Source organism: Condylura cristata, unplaced genomic scaffold (assembly GCF_000260355.1).
Source record: "Condylura cristata isolate star-nosed mole 26May11 unplaced genomic scaffold, ConCri1.0 scaffold00042, whole genome shotgun sequence".
Taxonomy (NCBI): domain Eukaryota; kingdom Metazoa; phylum Chordata; class Mammalia; order Eulipotyphla; family Talpidae; genus Condylura; species Condylura cristata.
This window is the reverse complement of record NW_004567143.1, coordinates 4560711-4575934: the sequence shown is the minus strand read 5'-3', so window position 1 is coordinate 4575934 and position 15224 is coordinate 4560711. Positions and strand designations below refer to the sequence as shown.

At 60.7% G+C, this 15224-nt stretch overlaps 1 protein-coding gene across 1 annotated transcript in view; it reads left to right on the top strand.

The window, feature by feature from the left end:
• RHEB (Ras homolog enriched in brain) overlaps nt 1-15224 on the top strand; it is a 25111-nt gene that overhangs the window by 8575 nt on the left and 1312 nt on the right. Inside the window, exons 2-7 of the mRNA XM_012733866.1 lie at nt 431-768; nt 5622-5689; nt 9883-9965; nt 12612-12668; nt 12777-12824; nt 13329-13410. Coding sequence (XP_012589320.1) covers nt 431-768; nt 5622-5689; nt 9883-9965; nt 12612-12668; nt 12777-12824; nt 13329-13410 — 676 coding nt within the window. The remainder of the gene's footprint in view (nt 1-430; nt 769-5621; nt 5690-9882; nt 9966-12611; nt 12669-12776; nt 12825-13328; nt 13411-15224) is intronic.

Genomic DNA, 15224 nt, shown 5'->3' with positions numbered 1-15224 from the left:
GAGGCCGCACTCCGGGTGGGCCTGCGGGGGATCTGCGCTCCGTCCCAGGCTCTGCCGGAGCCCACCCGGGGTGGGCCGGGCGGGAGGGAGCAGTGGGGCGTGTTCGTGTTGGGCTGGGGGTGCTCTGAGAGGAGGCGTGACCTGGGGTGAAAACGAGGAGAGACCACTTACCCGTCCCCACCCTTCCCCAGCGGGGAGAGTCACCCATGCTCTGCAGCGCGTCTTTCTGGGGTGCCGTCACCCCGTGACGCGAGTCCAGAGCGTCGCGGGGCCTTTGCTGCTGGATGCGGGAGGATTTCTGTCTTGGGGAGTGTGCACTGTCTCGTTCCCTTTCCCTTTCTCTCTTACAAAGCTGTTTCTGGTAACTCTTCAAGCAGCCACGTAGGAGGCGTCCAGAGACTAGTGGTGTGTGTCGAGCTGTCGCATGAAGAGTCGGATTTCCGGGAGAGCCGGGCCAGTGCGGCCTGCTTTACGACAAGCGTTGTTTGCTGTGCTTGTTGGTCAGTAATTTATTGAGTCACCAAAGTGCTTCATTCATAAAAATTCCTCATATAAACAAATTAATAATATTTCTTCTTTTGAGATTCCCCAGATGCCATTTGAAGGAATGTTCGTTCTCTGGTCCAGTACATTCCGTTTCCTGTACCTACACTGTGAGCGACGCGCCCTCACCTGAACTGTTGCTCTCTCTTCTAGGGAAATCCTCACTGACGATTCAGTTTGTGGAAGGCCAGTTTGTTGACTCCTATGATCCAACCATAGAAAACAGTAAGTACCCTCGTCTGGGCGGTACGCTGGAGCCGCCTGCTCGCGAGCAGCCGTCCTGCGCTCCTGCGGTCTTGACTGCGGGGGAACTAGCTAGACCTGCGATCTCCGTCGCAGCCAGGAACCCCAACCACTTTTTTTTTTTTAAAGATTTATTTATTTGTGCACACAGAACTGGGGTACAGGCCAGCGGTGCAGGGGCTGAGAGGCTTCACCAGAGACAGGGGGGGAGCAGAACAGGCAGATTGATGAAGGCCACTGCTGAGGGGAGCAGCAGGAGGGATCTGCTGTGCCCTGGGGGTCCCCTCCAAGGTGGGGATCAAACTCGCACTGAAGCGGCTGCGGCCAGCTTGCAGTGTTGCGCTTTAACCCGTTGAGCCACCAGGGAGGGCCCCCCAACCACTTTATACCAGATGGATTTTCTCTCCAGGGAAGAGATCCTGGTCTGTAGAGGTCGCACCTGGTTCCACAGGAAGCAGCACGGTGTCACAGTGCAGGTCTCAGCTCCAGGAAGGCAGGCGGGGAGAGCAGCCTTCCTCCTCCTCCTCCTCCTCAGCAGTGGCCCTTTTTCGGTCTTCCAGGCTTAGAGAGAGGATGTAAACTCTCCACCCCCTTTGTGCCTTACGCTTGGAGAAGCAGCAGCCCTCCCCTCCCCCTCCCTAAAGACTTGAAAGAAGCCTGTGGAGAAATGAGCTATTCTGGGATAGGAGAGAGCAGTTGCCACATTAAAAATATAGTTGGCTCCAGGGCCTTGGCATTTCGGGCCCTGTGCAGGGGAAAGCTCTGAAACCAGACCTGCTCACAGCCTTCACCTGCGGCCTCCTTAAAGGATTCTGGGAGCACGAGACAAGTGTGGATGCCAGGAGCCCCAGAGAAGCGTCTGAGACACGTCTCCCGGAGAAGCTGGCCTTGCCAGGCCCTCAGACCTGCAGTGGGCCTGGAGCCAGCGTCCTGTGCTTGACCCAGGCTTGCTGCAGCTCTGGCACAGGGGCATGTCGTGTTAGGCGTGAAGGCCACGTGACACGTGTGGGCCGCACCTGCCAGAGCTTGACAGAGAGACTTAAGGGAGGGTCCTGACGGGTGGAGCAGCGCAGGCCCAGGGCCCCAAAAGACCCGCTGCCTCTTGGTAGGGCCTGGGCATCAGTGGTTTTGACCTTTAGGCGGTAGGTCAGAAGGAGGTGGTTTGTGACTTAGAAAATGTACCTGACGTTCATGTGTCCGCGTCCATGAGGGAAGTGTCACGGGATGCGGTGGGGCCACCCCACTCCCCAGAAGCAGAGTTGCTGAGCGGCTAGATGCCGTGTGGCCCCGAATCCTAAAATGAGTCACTCTCTGGCCCTTCCAGGAAAGCGTGCTGACCTCTGGCCAAAGCGCCTGCTGTCCTTTGTGTCCCAAGTCGCGGGGCAGGAGACCCGCTGGTTGGTGACGGGCCCTGGGCAGGCCTGAGCTGGGCAGCAAGCGTCCTGGCCTCCCATGGGGCGCGGTGAGCGGAATCGGTGGCGCCCACTGGGTGAGAGCAGGAGAGCGCAGTGCCTCGGCGCTCGGGTTTGCCCTGGGCGGCAGTCTGGCCTGCCTGCCCCGAGAGGTCGGGCTGTGCCCACAGAATGGCGGGGAGCGCCTCCCCGCGAGCACTGCCACGCCGCGTGCCCTGCGCTACGGCACCGTCGCTAGAGCACGTGTCTGCCTGAGAGTCTGCTGCCGCGGTGCTGCCTGGGGGTGGACGAGACCGTGCCTGCCTTCAAGGCTGTCTGCCTCGTCTGTAACTGTGCTTGGGACGTTTTCTCAAAAGTCCATTCACAGTACTTACCCTTTGGGCAGGGGCGGACACGGGTGTCCGGGTGCTGAATCCCTCAGAGACCACTGGAGCTCACTCGGGCGTCAGCTCCCGTCGGCGGGGGGCGGCAGTCTCGAGGCAGAGCTCCGGCCCCCGGAGGTGGCCTGCAGCACGGGGGCCGAGCAGGCGGGCAAAGTGCAGACTTGCTGCTCGCGGTGCCCGAGCGTGGGTGGTTTCGTGGCCTAGACACGGCGCTCTGCAGATCTGCCCGCTGACACAAAGGGCAGCGGGGCACAGGCATCCCTGCCCGCGGCGCGTCCTGAGGACGCTGGGAGGGCATTTTGACATTCCTGGTTGAGAGAAACTTTGACACCCAAGAGTAGTCGGTGCGGATGACTTTGCTAGATCCTCCGCGTCCATCTGAGAACTCGCCGCAGCTCCATGGGTGACGTTTAACTAGTGGTCGGTTATTTTCAAAGGCAGAACAGCAGTGAGACACTCAGTGTCTGCCATCTCAGGGTGAGACTGTTGGTGAACTACAAAGCTCCCCTCAGAAAATTGGAGAATTTGAATGCTAGAGTTCTGCAGAACCACCCAGCAGCCCATGGCGGGGCCCTCGTGAGATAGGAACACCTAGGGGCATGCATCTCTTTGTGGGCACATTTTAGAGCTCTGTATGAACCTCGCTCCATGGTGGAACTCAGTACTAAGCAGTTATTTGTCTGCTGAGGGCAGTTTCCGGTCTGAGGTTGGATGTTGCATTAATCTCTAAGTGACTGCAGTAGGGTGGAGGAGAGAAGGGTCAGGAGAAAACCTCCCATTCACTCTATGAGGCTGAAAGCAGGGCCGGGTAGGAGGACCTGTCCCGCCCGGGGCCTGGCAGTCCGCTCTGGCTGCGCGGCGCTCTGCCTGCCGAGAGGCGGCCCCTCACGGACTGAGGCCTTTCCTTGCGTCGTCCCGTTCAGTGTGGAAGGCCTGTTTTCTGTGCAGAGATGCGGTGAAACTAGGGTCGGTATTCCGTTTCTTGTACACCTTGCAGTTAGGTGGTCTCCCTGCCTCCCTGACCATGGCTCCGGCTCGGCAGGCTGGCTCTCTGGCAAGCGGCCCCAGCCTCTCCCTGCACTGTGGGGCAGGAAGCTCAGCCTCGCCCAGACCCAGGCCCAGCTCCTACTGGGAGCCTCCCCTGCCCCCCCTCCCGCCAGGCTTCCCAGGGCTGCTGAAGGCGGCCCTGCTTCTAGGGCCAGAGTGGGCCACATCCCGCACTCGCCTCCGCCGGCCTGCCTGTGCTGGCACCTCTGGCAGCCTCCGCCACCCCTTCAAGGCATAAGTCAGGTCAGGTCACTCCCCTGCTCAAAGTCTTTTGCTTCCCAGCACACATAGAAGAAAACCCAAGGTCCTTACCACGTCCTCTCAGGCCTCCTGCCTCCTCCCATCACTCTGCCTCTGCTGCATTGACGCTGCTTCTCCTCAGCTCCTTGCTGTCTCGCCTCTGCCCACCTGCTGCTCCCAGAGGGCACGCCTGGCGGTGTCTGTCAGTCAGCCCCTCCCCCTTCCTTCACAGGGATGCAGGGGCACTGAGGCCGGGACTGCAGTCTCACCCTGAAATAGTGCTACTGGTAACGGGCGCACAAGAGAAATTGTGAGTGCGTGCCTGAGTGTGTGAGTGCGCTTTGTTTCAATGATCTTTTCACGACGCTCACATCACACTCCACAGCCACTCCACGATTCTGGGCTCTAGGAGCAGGTTGCACGTTTCACTGCTCATTGGTGTTTCTGAGGTGATTTTCCTTGAATCCGCAATGCATATTTGGTGTATAAGGCGCGGAGGGGGCAGGTTTTCACACAGGAGCGTCACCCCTGGCGCTGGCTGAGAGTGATGGAGAGCGCGGCTCAGGCCTAGTGAGCCTCAGCTCAGAGCGCCTGCAGTGGTGGGCATGAAGCACACTAGAATTGTTCCTTAGCGTTGATGGAGCAGATTACATCCGGTCCTGAAGTTCTGTCGAATCACTTTGCACCTGGTTTAGTCTTTCTACACAGTGAGCACGTCCAGAGGACGCGGCGATGAGCTGTGCGGCGGTAGCTGGAGTGCTCTGCTTTGAAACGTCGCCCACCCGATTCTGTCACCAGCCTGCATTGGAAGAGTCTGGTGCTAGTGCGGGCCTCCTCAGTGGCTGCTGTCCTCTGAGCTGTTTTCTTCCCAGTGGGACACGCCCTTCGGATCAGTCTGTACCGTCCTGGCAGTGTTCGCATTTTCAGCTCTCTGGTGCTGGCGTTCTCTTTGGGCTGTGAGACAGTGTAGGCCGGGGGTGTGCGTCCTCGTCTGTGCCGGCTTAGGCCACGTCGAGCAGCCAGCAGGAGACCGGACTCCACACGAGTCAACATGGCTGGACCGGAGATGCCGAGGAGTCGGTCCTTCAGCTGCCAGGGTTCCAGATGGCTACTTTTTAATGTTCTGTTGCTATCAATAGTTCTTTCCTCTTCTGTCTATATTTGTTTGAAGTCTGTCTGCTTAGAATTCTAAATTGACTTTTCCGGAAGTTATTTGAATCTGATTTTTCCCCCTTGGTAGAAAAGATGTGGTGACACATTGCTTAAACTAAGTGGGCATGATGGCTTCACGCAGAACATCTGCTCCCTGCTGTTTACCTGTCAGCGAGCAGCCGGGTTCTTTATGTACGGAAAGTCCTCGGCACTTCAGTTAATTCGCTCTTTGTGCCCTGACACCAGACTTCCTGCAAGTTAATGAAAAGTTTCCTGCTCTTGCTTCATCCTAAGCTTCAAGCTTCAGGTAATAGATTCCACTGTTTCATAAGGAAGGACCGCGCTTCAGTTTTTGTAAGCTTTATATTGATGCCTGATTTCGTTTGCTTTTGGAAAGATTCGGGGTTTCCTCAAACTTGGTTTTAGTCAGTCAGCCCGTGCTGCTTCGATAATGCAAGTACAGCGGATCTGTCCACTCAGACATGCCCACTGTGTGCGAGATTTTGGGGCCTCTCTAACTTGATTGTCGTCGTTCAAATTTCTAAGTAATTGAAGGTTTTTTTGTTTTTTTTATTAACATAAATTTTCTTTGCCCCTTTAGCTTTCACAAAATTGATCACAGTGAATGGACAAGACTATCACCTTCAGCTTGTGGATACAGCTGGGCAAGTAAGTATCTCCGCCTCGGGGCCAGGCGGACCAGGGGGTCTGACAGCTGGCCCGGCCTTGACACACAGGGCGGCGCCCAGAGCCTGCTGACACGGGGGCTGAGCGAGAACAGGTTGGCCGCTTGGTCCTCTTAACTTCAGGTTTTAGATGTGACACCACGGCACCTCAGTGAGCCAGGTAGTGGCTTGCTGTTTTCTAGGCTGTCGTTCTGTGGCAGAGCCTCGCAAGTGCTGGCCCTCCCTTTGCAATAAGTGGTCTCTTGTGTTGAGACAAAAGCAGATCTTTTCTGAAGGAAAAGCATGCAAAGGCCCAGGGCAGGCCTGGCAGTTGCGGCTGGGCTGTGGGCAGCTCGCTCAGGGAGCCGCGGCCTCTGCTCGCCAGTCCCTGTGGAGGTTGTGTGCATGACCGAGGGGGCTCTTGGCGGGTTAGCGTGTTGGTAACGGGGGTCCTCACCAGGGAAGTTGGGAGCTGTGGCCGAAAGAAATGAGGAGGACCTGAAGGAAATAAAGGAAACCGTTTTTGACAGCTTAGCTTCCCCCTTGCCATGGCCCCGGGCCAGCCTCTGCCAGACACCATTCTGCTGCGCTGACCCTGCTGCAGCCCGCTGGGCGGTGAGAGGGCTGGGGTTTTCAGGGCCCGGCGCCTCACCTTGCTGCTCACAGGGCAGAGGGCCAGCCCGTCTGCAGGGCAGCTGGGGTGGTGTGACCTGGTCTGCCAGGTTGGATGGGGGCTTCTTCTAGAACTTGGGGGGGGGAGGCCCTGCGCCCCGAGGCCTGTCTTCTGGATTTGCCGTGAACCCCTGTGCTTTGTTTTGACATGGTTCTTTGTGGGTCTTAATGCTGGAGAAACCCTGGAGTTTGTTACGGAAGATTCAACTAGAAGACGCCAAACATGCAGGTGACAGCTGTGACCTGTGACCATCCCCACCCGATGGGGCCTGTACCGTGCCCTTGCCACCCGCCGCTGAGGACTTGGCCATCGGAGTGCAGCTCACTGGCACGGGGGCACGGGCACCTTGCGCACCCAGTCACCCTCAGCGGTGCACGCAGCGAGCCACCGGGCAGGGCGTAGGGTGGCGCTGCGGTCTGCATCTGGCCGCGGCGGCGGCGTGTTCGTAGCAGAGCAGGCGCCCTTGGGAGCGAGGGCACGGGGCGGTGGTGCTGAGGCGGCAGGCACACCGGCCACGCTGCCAGTGGGACCCTCACGTCAGATTCTTGTTCCGTGCTGCCTTCGGTTTGAGTTCACCAAGGCCATGGGGTGGGGGTGGGGCTGCTCATGGATCAGTGGCTCCAGGTTAGCTCCTAGAGAAAGGCCTGTCCGTGAGGGGGGCCTGTGTCCCTTCCTGCCTGGGTGCAGTCTGGTCTCACTGCGCTTGGATCCTGGCCTCCCGCTACCCTAGTGACACGCCGGCCCTCACGGGGTGTTACATGATTTCCAGCAAATTTGGAGCTTACAGAGGATTTGCTCTTGTGGAGCCTGGGTTACGGGGGCTAGAGCGCCGTGCGTGAGCCGGGTGGGAGGGCGGGGGTGCGGGGCGCGGGCGCTGGCTAGCCGTGCAGGGGAGGGTCTGTGGAGAGAAGGGTCTTGTGTCCATGCCCCCGTCAATACAGGGCGTCTGCGCTGCCTGAGTCTGCAGCCCTGTGAGGGCACAGTGACACGGTGACACCGAAGGCGCCGTGTCCTAAGGCCGTGGGTGACAGCGAGAGGTGGCGAGGCCAGCGGGACTGCCCTCTGCTGCCCGCTGGGTAAGGGTATTTGGGGAATCGTGCACAAAATGGGTTCAAGTTCAGCTCCTTTGAGTCATTTGTTCTCGTGACAGCTCATGGTCCCTCAAAGCTGTGTCCGCAGTTGGCGACCGTGAAATGAAAGGGGTGCTCCGTCGCGGGGGGCCGCGTCCGCCCCTGCTCCCAGGGCTGTCTCTAAACCCGGCCCCCGTGGACGGCCTGGGTTCAGGCTGCTGGCAGTCGGCAGCCGTGCCGGGGCGCGAGGGGCTGGTGACGCGCACGGGCGCTGAGCGAGCCTGGCAGTCCTGTGGTGTCGGGTTCCCCTTCTGCAGGAAAGCCGGCGTGCGGCCCGCCCCGAGTCCCCACGTCACTGGCTGCAGTCGGTGCCGGGCCCCACACGGACCAGAAGTGTGTTCCACCTCCGAGGTCACCGTGTCCCGGCCGTCCCCTGGCTCTCACTCGCCGGCTGCCTCCCGCCTCGCCCGCTGTGTCGGGGTGAGCCTAGGGGCGTTGCGGCCGCAGCTTGCTCTCTGGCCTGCCTGCCGTGGAGAAGGGCCTGCCTCCCTGCGCCTCCCCACCGCGGGCGCTGCCGGTCGGTCAGCTCCGTGGAGATCTCTAGTTTGAGAAGTGTTTTTTCTTGTCAGGAAGGAGTTGACCGTTGGGGACATTTGGCTTTCCTTTTCTGTGACTCTCCGCCTGACCCCTGCCTTGCCGCTTCCTGTCAGCGGTGGGCTTGCTTGCTGCCTCCAGTGACGCCTTCAAGGACGCCTGGTGCGTCGTCTGAACGGCCGGCTTTCTGTTTCCAGCTGGCCTTTGGCTCACGGGTTCCGTTTGAAAGGCTTGTAGCTGTGGAGACCCCTTGTGTCTGCGTTACTGAACTTAGTGCTCTGCCCTGTACTCTCATTGAAGCCCGCAGGCCCGGGCGCCTCTTGATTCCCCCGAACACGTCGGCGGGGAGAGTTCAAACTCCCAAGCCCTCGGCCCTGCGCCCCCTGCCGCCTCAGCCAGCGCCTCCCACCGGGGTCCCCCACGTTTCTGCATTGGTGGGAGTCAGCCAGGGAGCTGCTCGTAACCGAATGTTCTCCCGAGGGACACGCGTGGTTCCCGGTCTCAGTCTTTTTTATCTCTAGAGCCTTGCTAGGTTTTCTCCTGATGAATTGTATTACGCCCTTTCCCGTCTCAGCCGCAACCCCCGTGGGCTCCCCGTCACCACATCGCCCTGTGCCGTCAGCACAGTCCCGTGCACTCCCCTCCCCGCCCTGCTTTGGACCCCTCCCCGCTCCGCCCCGCGAAGTGTCTCTGGTCTGTAGCTGGTCATCGTTATCGTTCTTTTCTCGCCTGGTCTGTTATGCTCCTGCTATGAGAGAAACCATCCGGTATTTTTCCTTTTCTTTCTGGCTGATTTCATGAAACTTTGCTTTACTTTAACTGAGCTGGTGACTCAGATCATCTGGGATTTTGGTTTCACCTGGCTGGAGAGATTTATTATTACGTTCACCAAAATACTAAAATGAATTCAACCTAACAAGAATTTTACTGATAATGAAAATAAGGCTTTAGCATGTGCAGTCAGCACCACAGTGCAGGCCTGCCATTCTCCGATCAGAGAGTGGACAGCAGAACTGGCTTGTAAGGACACTGCACTGTGGTCAGAAGTAGTGGCCAGGGTGAACATTGGCCACTGCTGTGGGTCACGGTCGGGAAGCCAGCTGCGGGTGTGGTGGTGGTGAGGTGATCTCTCTCCTGGCACTCTGTGCCGCCCGCGTGTGGTGTGTTGGCAGTTGTACGGAGGCCAGGAGCGGAGTGCTTGCATCAGACAGCGTCGTGCTGGTGAAAGCAGCATTGACGCTGGGGCCTTTCTGGGCTTTAGGTTCTGTGGCTAGCGGTCGGCAGCGCGTTTCCAAGCCAGGGCTAGGACTCGGTCACTTGTGTGCCTGTGTCCAGAATCCTGAGCTCGCTCAGAGGATGGCCCGCTGGCCGCAGAAGTCGGGACACGCCGATGGAGGGGGCGCTTGGCTCTCTTCCTCCTCCTGGCCTCTGGAATGTGGGTCTCAGGCCACCGTGGCTCACACAGGGCGGCGCACGGGCCGCGCTTCAAATACGAGCGCGCAGCCCTGCGGAGCAGACCAGTGGCCTGTAGTTGCCTGAGAGCCCCAGAGGTTCCGGCCTCTCCACCCCTGCGAGGAGACAGCCGGGCCCTTTCCCGCCACAGCCGTCGTCCTCGCAGCCCTCGCGCCCTCTCCCTGGAGTCGCTGGATCCAGGAACCTCCCAGAAGTCCCGGGCCAGCGGGGCCGGGGCCGGCACTGGCTGCGGCGCGCTCCCGGAAGTGAGCTGGTGAGCCGGTGGCGTCCGCCGCTGGGCCTGTGACTTCGTTGACCGGGCAGTGTAGAACCCGGGCAGCTTGCTGGCAACGTCAGCGGCAGGAAGGCTTCACTCACGCGTGATTATTTTGTTTTCTCACTCTGCAGGATGAATACTCCATCTTTCCTCAGACGTACTCCATAGACATTAATGGCTACATTCTTGTGTACTCTGTCACATCCACCAAGAGGTAAGGCCGCCTGCGGCTTGCTGTGGCTCCAGCTGACTGAATTCTTAGGGTAAACGTTTTCAGCGGTCAGCTTGCAGAAGTGGCAGGTCGCTGTGGGGAAAACTTAGCCAGAGAGGTGGGGTAAAATTGTGTTTACCTGAAGCTGGAGGGAGAATGATTGAAGACAGGCTGAGTTTTTCTGTTGATTGGGATGCTTGAGTGGCCTTTGTGTGTGTTCAGACAGGGGAATCGACCTTCTGGTACAATCTGGGGTTTCCGTTTCTTAAATATTTTATTCTTTGATTTATGAAATAAAATCTTTGAGTAATAGGATCACGTTCCTGTGTGACGGTGAGTCGTAAATGGCTCTTAGGCACACACCTCACCCTCCTGCCGGGCGCCATGTGTTGTGGGGGAGGGGCTGTGGCTGCCAGCAAGGGGGGGGTCTGGTGCGGGGCCTCGTGGGAGTGGGGCGGGGGGTGCCGGGGCCACACCACCGCTGCCCGTCGCTGCTGCCCGAGGTAGTGCCCTCTTGCTGCTCCAGAAGGGAGCTGAGTCAGGAGACCCGGAACCGCTTGCCGAGGCCGCGTCGGGCCGCGGCCTGGGTTCACAGCTGCGCGGCCGGGCCCGCTGTCCGGGGCGTGCGCTGCGGCCCTGCCGTCCCGCCACGCTGGCTGCGCCCACTCAGAAGCGACTTAGACTTAGAGCGCCACTCCTCGGTTAACCGCGCTGGCCCCAGCCGCTGCGCCCGGCTGCTCTGTGAGCTGCTGGGGAGGAGACTGCTCTGCACCCTTCGGTTCCAGAGAAACAATTCTGCCTCACTTTAAAAGTTCAGAACTTAAATTAGGCGTGTGATCACGGGATTGGCAGCCAGTGGGACTGATGCTCCAAGCACCTTCGCCAGCGATCCCTGCCCGCCGGTCACCCTGCAGCGCGGGGGAGGCGTGGCGCAGGGCGAGCGCCGTGCGCTGACTGGCGCGTGGCTGCAGTCTGAGGCTGCAGGCTGCAGGCCTGTTGTTGCCTCCGTGTCCTCTAGCCGCGGTCAGTCGCCTCGGGGTCGGCCGCCCTCCCAGAATTCTGTGAGAACGAAGCGGGCTTCGGGGCGAGTGGCCACACGCAGGTGGCCGGCGCTGGCTGAGGCCGCAGCGCTCGAGGGCCCTCTGCCCCCAGGCGCCGCCCCTGCCGCGGCCTGCAGCCCTGTGCAGCCTGCGCTGTTTTGCTTTCTTTGACAAAAATGAAGTTTTAAATATCTGAAGAGGACAGAAGTGCAGATATTTGCTTTCCTTTCGAGTGAAAGTGTGTAACAAATCAGCCCCAGAATTAGCAGCCTAAAACTGGGCGTGTTTGTTATGTCAGCTTCACTGGTTCAGCAGTCTGGGCGCGGCTGAGGCGTCAGGGTCACTCCAGGCTGAGGGGTGTCTGCTGGGGCTGCCGTGAGCCCCTGGCTCCGTGAGCATTGTTGGACCGAGGTTCGGGTCCTGGCTGGCTCTTGGCCTGGGACGCCCGCGGCTCTGTGCCAGGCGACCCCTCCACCAGAGCAGCCACGGGAGGGCCACCAGGGTCTCTTGTGCCCGCATCTCAGAATGGCATTGGCTGTCACTGTTGCCATAGTGTGTTCCTAGACGCCTGTCACCAGGCCAGCTCCCCTGGAGGCTTTCCACGCAGGGGGTCCACACCCAGCCGCGCTCCGGCCCTGGCTGCTCTCCGGCGCCTGCGGAGAGGTCTGGAAACTAGCCTCGGTGCTCAGGACACCCTGTCCCATCGCTGGCTTGCTCGGGTGATCTTGTTAAAGTGACACGCGCGCTCTTTCAGGTGCATCGTGGGGCTCATTGCCATGTTTAGTGAGCAGGAAGCAGGCGGTGAAGCTGAGAGCGTGGACCTGGGGCAGTGCTGATGAGCAGCCAACGCATGGGGGTGTTGTGGGTGGGCTGGAAGGGCCCACTGGGCCATTGTGGAAGGGTCTGGACAAAAGGGAGGGAGCCGGTTACAGTGAGATCTGCAGGGAGAACTTGGCAGGCTTAAGGAAGGTGACTTGGAGGTTCTGGCCTGATCCTGCAGCTGAGGGGGCCAGCGAGAGAGACCTGTGCAGCTTGGTGCCGATGCACACGGGCTCGGGGGTGGGGCCAGAGGAGTCGGAGGCGGGCTGCTGGCCGTAACAGGTCGCTGTGCTGAGGAGACGGGGTGGGGCCTGGGGGAGGCCCCCTGGGCTGGCACCTGTGTGACTACGGGGTCTCTGACCGAGAGCGGCGCGTGGCCGCTGGTGAGCGGTGACGTCCTCTTGCTGCCTTGTGACCTCACCGAAGGCCAAGCTGGGCATAAGACAGTGCAGGCTTGTAGCGCCAGCCCCGCACAGCGAGGACGGTGGGGTCAGGACCCCACGGGGGGCCCTGGAAAGCCAGGCGACAGGACCACGGGGGGGCCCCTGAGCTCGTGGGGTGTTTGCCCCGCAGCCGATGGGGCTTGTGTGGCTCGGCCTCGCCGCGCGCGCTCATGCCCTGCACGCCATGTCGTCTGTGGGGCCCCCGTGGGAGATGGTCCAGGCAGCCCGGGCCCCGGCACCCCGTTTATTGTGTGGGGCAGCATGGTCTGGCTTCGCGCTACTGACGCCCCTGAGGGACTCACGGCAGCACTGAAGGGGACTCACAACTGTGTGCTTTCTGTTTGCAGTTTTGAAGTGATTAAAGTTATCCACGGCAAATTGTTGGACATGGTGGGGAAAGTACAGTGAGTAGGAATTTCCACCTCTTTGTCACATTGACTCTTTATGGCTGTGCCCCGAGCCCTGAGATCTGCGCGGGCCGGTTGACTCGGGCCTTTTTCTTGTCCTTACAGAATACCGATCATGTTGGTTGGGAATAAGAAAGACCTGCATATGGAAAGGTACGTGGGTCTGGAGACGGCCGCCGAGCCCATTTTGACTGCTGCCCTAGCCTGTGGCCGGCCGGCAGAGCAGTCATGGCGGCGGCCTCTTCACCCCCCCGACAGGTGGTGCTTTCTCCAGAGCCCCGGTATCCCCCTCGTTCAACAGGCGTGTCCCAGGTCTGGGGCGCGTAAGGGGGGCGGGGGGGCTGCCGGCTGAACACCGCAGGCTGCGTGCGCCAGAATGCCCGTCCCCGGGGCTGGAAGAGGGTCTGTCGTGACAGGTCTCAGAGATCTGGAAGCTTCCGTCCTGGGCTCTGGACTGGAGGCCTCCGGGAGCGCGGTGGCGCCCAGGGCCGCACCCACTCTTTCCCAGCCCGAGCCTAGAGCCCTCCCGGCGCCGTGCGGCGCAGAGCAAGCTTCTGCTTCGTCAGGGGAGCGGAGGCTGCGCCGGGCCTCGCTGTCGCTGTTGTGTTTAGATAGCAGAAAGCAAAGCGCTTTAATTTGGACTTTATTTTCCTTTAGGGTGGTCAGTTACGAAGAGGGGAAGGCCTTAGCAGAGTCTTGGAACGCGGCTTTTTTGGAATCTTCTGCTAAAGAAAATCAGGTGCGTATTCTTAACCTCCTCCCGCCGTTTCGTTTCTTTTTTTTTTTTTTAAGATTTTTGTATTTATGCATTCAAGAACTGGGGTACAGGCCAGAGATGGAGGCTTCACCAGAGACCGGACAGGTGGGTCGATGGAAACACACAGCTGGAGGGGCAGCGGGGAGACGAGGTCTGCTGTGCGCCGCGGGGCCGCGACGGCTTCCGGGGCTGCGTGTCACCCCTGCGCCCTGGGGCGGCCTCCAGCCCTTTCCGAGCCGCGAGGCAGGTGCTTCGCGAGGCAGGGGCGCAGGAAAGGGGAGTCTCGCCTCGGGAACAGGCGTCGCTCCGTTGTGCCTCAGCAAAGGCACGGAAGCAGGTCCACACGGAGGCGGGAAACGGGAACTCGCTGACACTCCGGCGCACGCTGCCCCGGCCATGCAGGCTGGCGCTGCCCCGTCCACGCCACCCCTCCCTTTGCCGCCCTGACTCAGAGACCGCCCGCGGGCAGTACCGCTGGCCCTCAGGCCCAGCCTGGGCTGCTGCCCGACCCCGCGGCCCCGCGGCCCGGCTGCCGCTCTCCTGCCGCATGTCCTTGCTCCGGCTCTTGCTCCGTGTCACCTTTTATGATCTTCATCCTGTACCCCGTGTGACCCCCTGTGAGGCTCAGTGGTTTGCAGCTCAGGCTGGAGGCTGGTCGCGCCTGGGGCGCCCGCAGGCCTGCCCGGCACCCCTCCCTCCCCGCTCTGCCGCTTGCCCCTGCGGAGTCCCCAGCCCCGAGGTCAAGCTCGGCTCCTGCCCAGCTTCTCCTCCTCTGCCCCTCTGTGCACTCTGGCCTTCCCCCATCAGGTTCGGCCAGTGTTTCTGTGTCGTTGGTGCCCGGTGAGCCCAGGTGTCCCTTGCAGGCCACCTGCTTGTCCCTGTGCTCAGCGGCAAAGGGCAGACAGCGTGACAGGTACCGAGAGCCGAGGTGGTGGTGGGCACCGGTATTTTTAATTAAACTAAACCAGACGTCTGTTGGGTGCCACAGCCGGTCCTGAAGAGCGGCTGGCCGAGTGACCTCTTTGAGACAGATCTCAAGTCGGAAATGACTCTCTGAGGTCACTCTGCTTAGGTGGTGGAGGAGCGTGGATGGTCCCGTCACCTTTAAAGTCCAAAGCGCGGTGGGTGCAGAATGGCGTGTCCGGGACGCTGCCCGGCCAGGCAGGCGGGGGCAGGCGGTGGCCTCAGGGACACAGACTTCAGCTGTAGAAGCCCGTCCGGGAAGGGCCTGGGCTTGGTTGGTGCGGCCTGCTGTGTGCTCGAGGGCGGCCAGGAGGCGTCCCACGGCCTGGGAGACAGCCACACGCTGCTGGTGCCGGGCCTGCCACACGGCCCTTGCCCTCCGGCGCGGCGTTGACCCGTGTTCTGGCAGCCCCGCTCAGGCTCACCTGAAGGAGTGAGGTCACCGGCCAAGACCACCTTCGGCTCTGTGGGCCTCACCGCTCCCTCCTGTGTGTCGGAGGGCATCAGGCCCGCTGCCCCGTGACGTCCTGAGCCCTGGGCTGTCTTCCCGCCTCACGCAGGTCCCGTGACGAGGGCCACACATGTATGTCGGGTGCGTGTGTGGTTCCTCTTGCTCCCGCGGGGCAGGGCTGCCTCGTGGCCTCTCCGGGAGGGTGTTGTGGAGGTGGGGGGACGCCTCCTCAGGCTTGTTGGTCCCACCTGACCTGTCTCGTCGAGAACAGCCAAGATGTGCCGTCAGCCCACGCCGGAGGCCTGGCCTCTGCTTTGTGTGCTGCTTGTGGTTGACTGGCGGTCCTCAGTGGCCCCAGGAGGGTCTAGCCCTGATCGTGCCA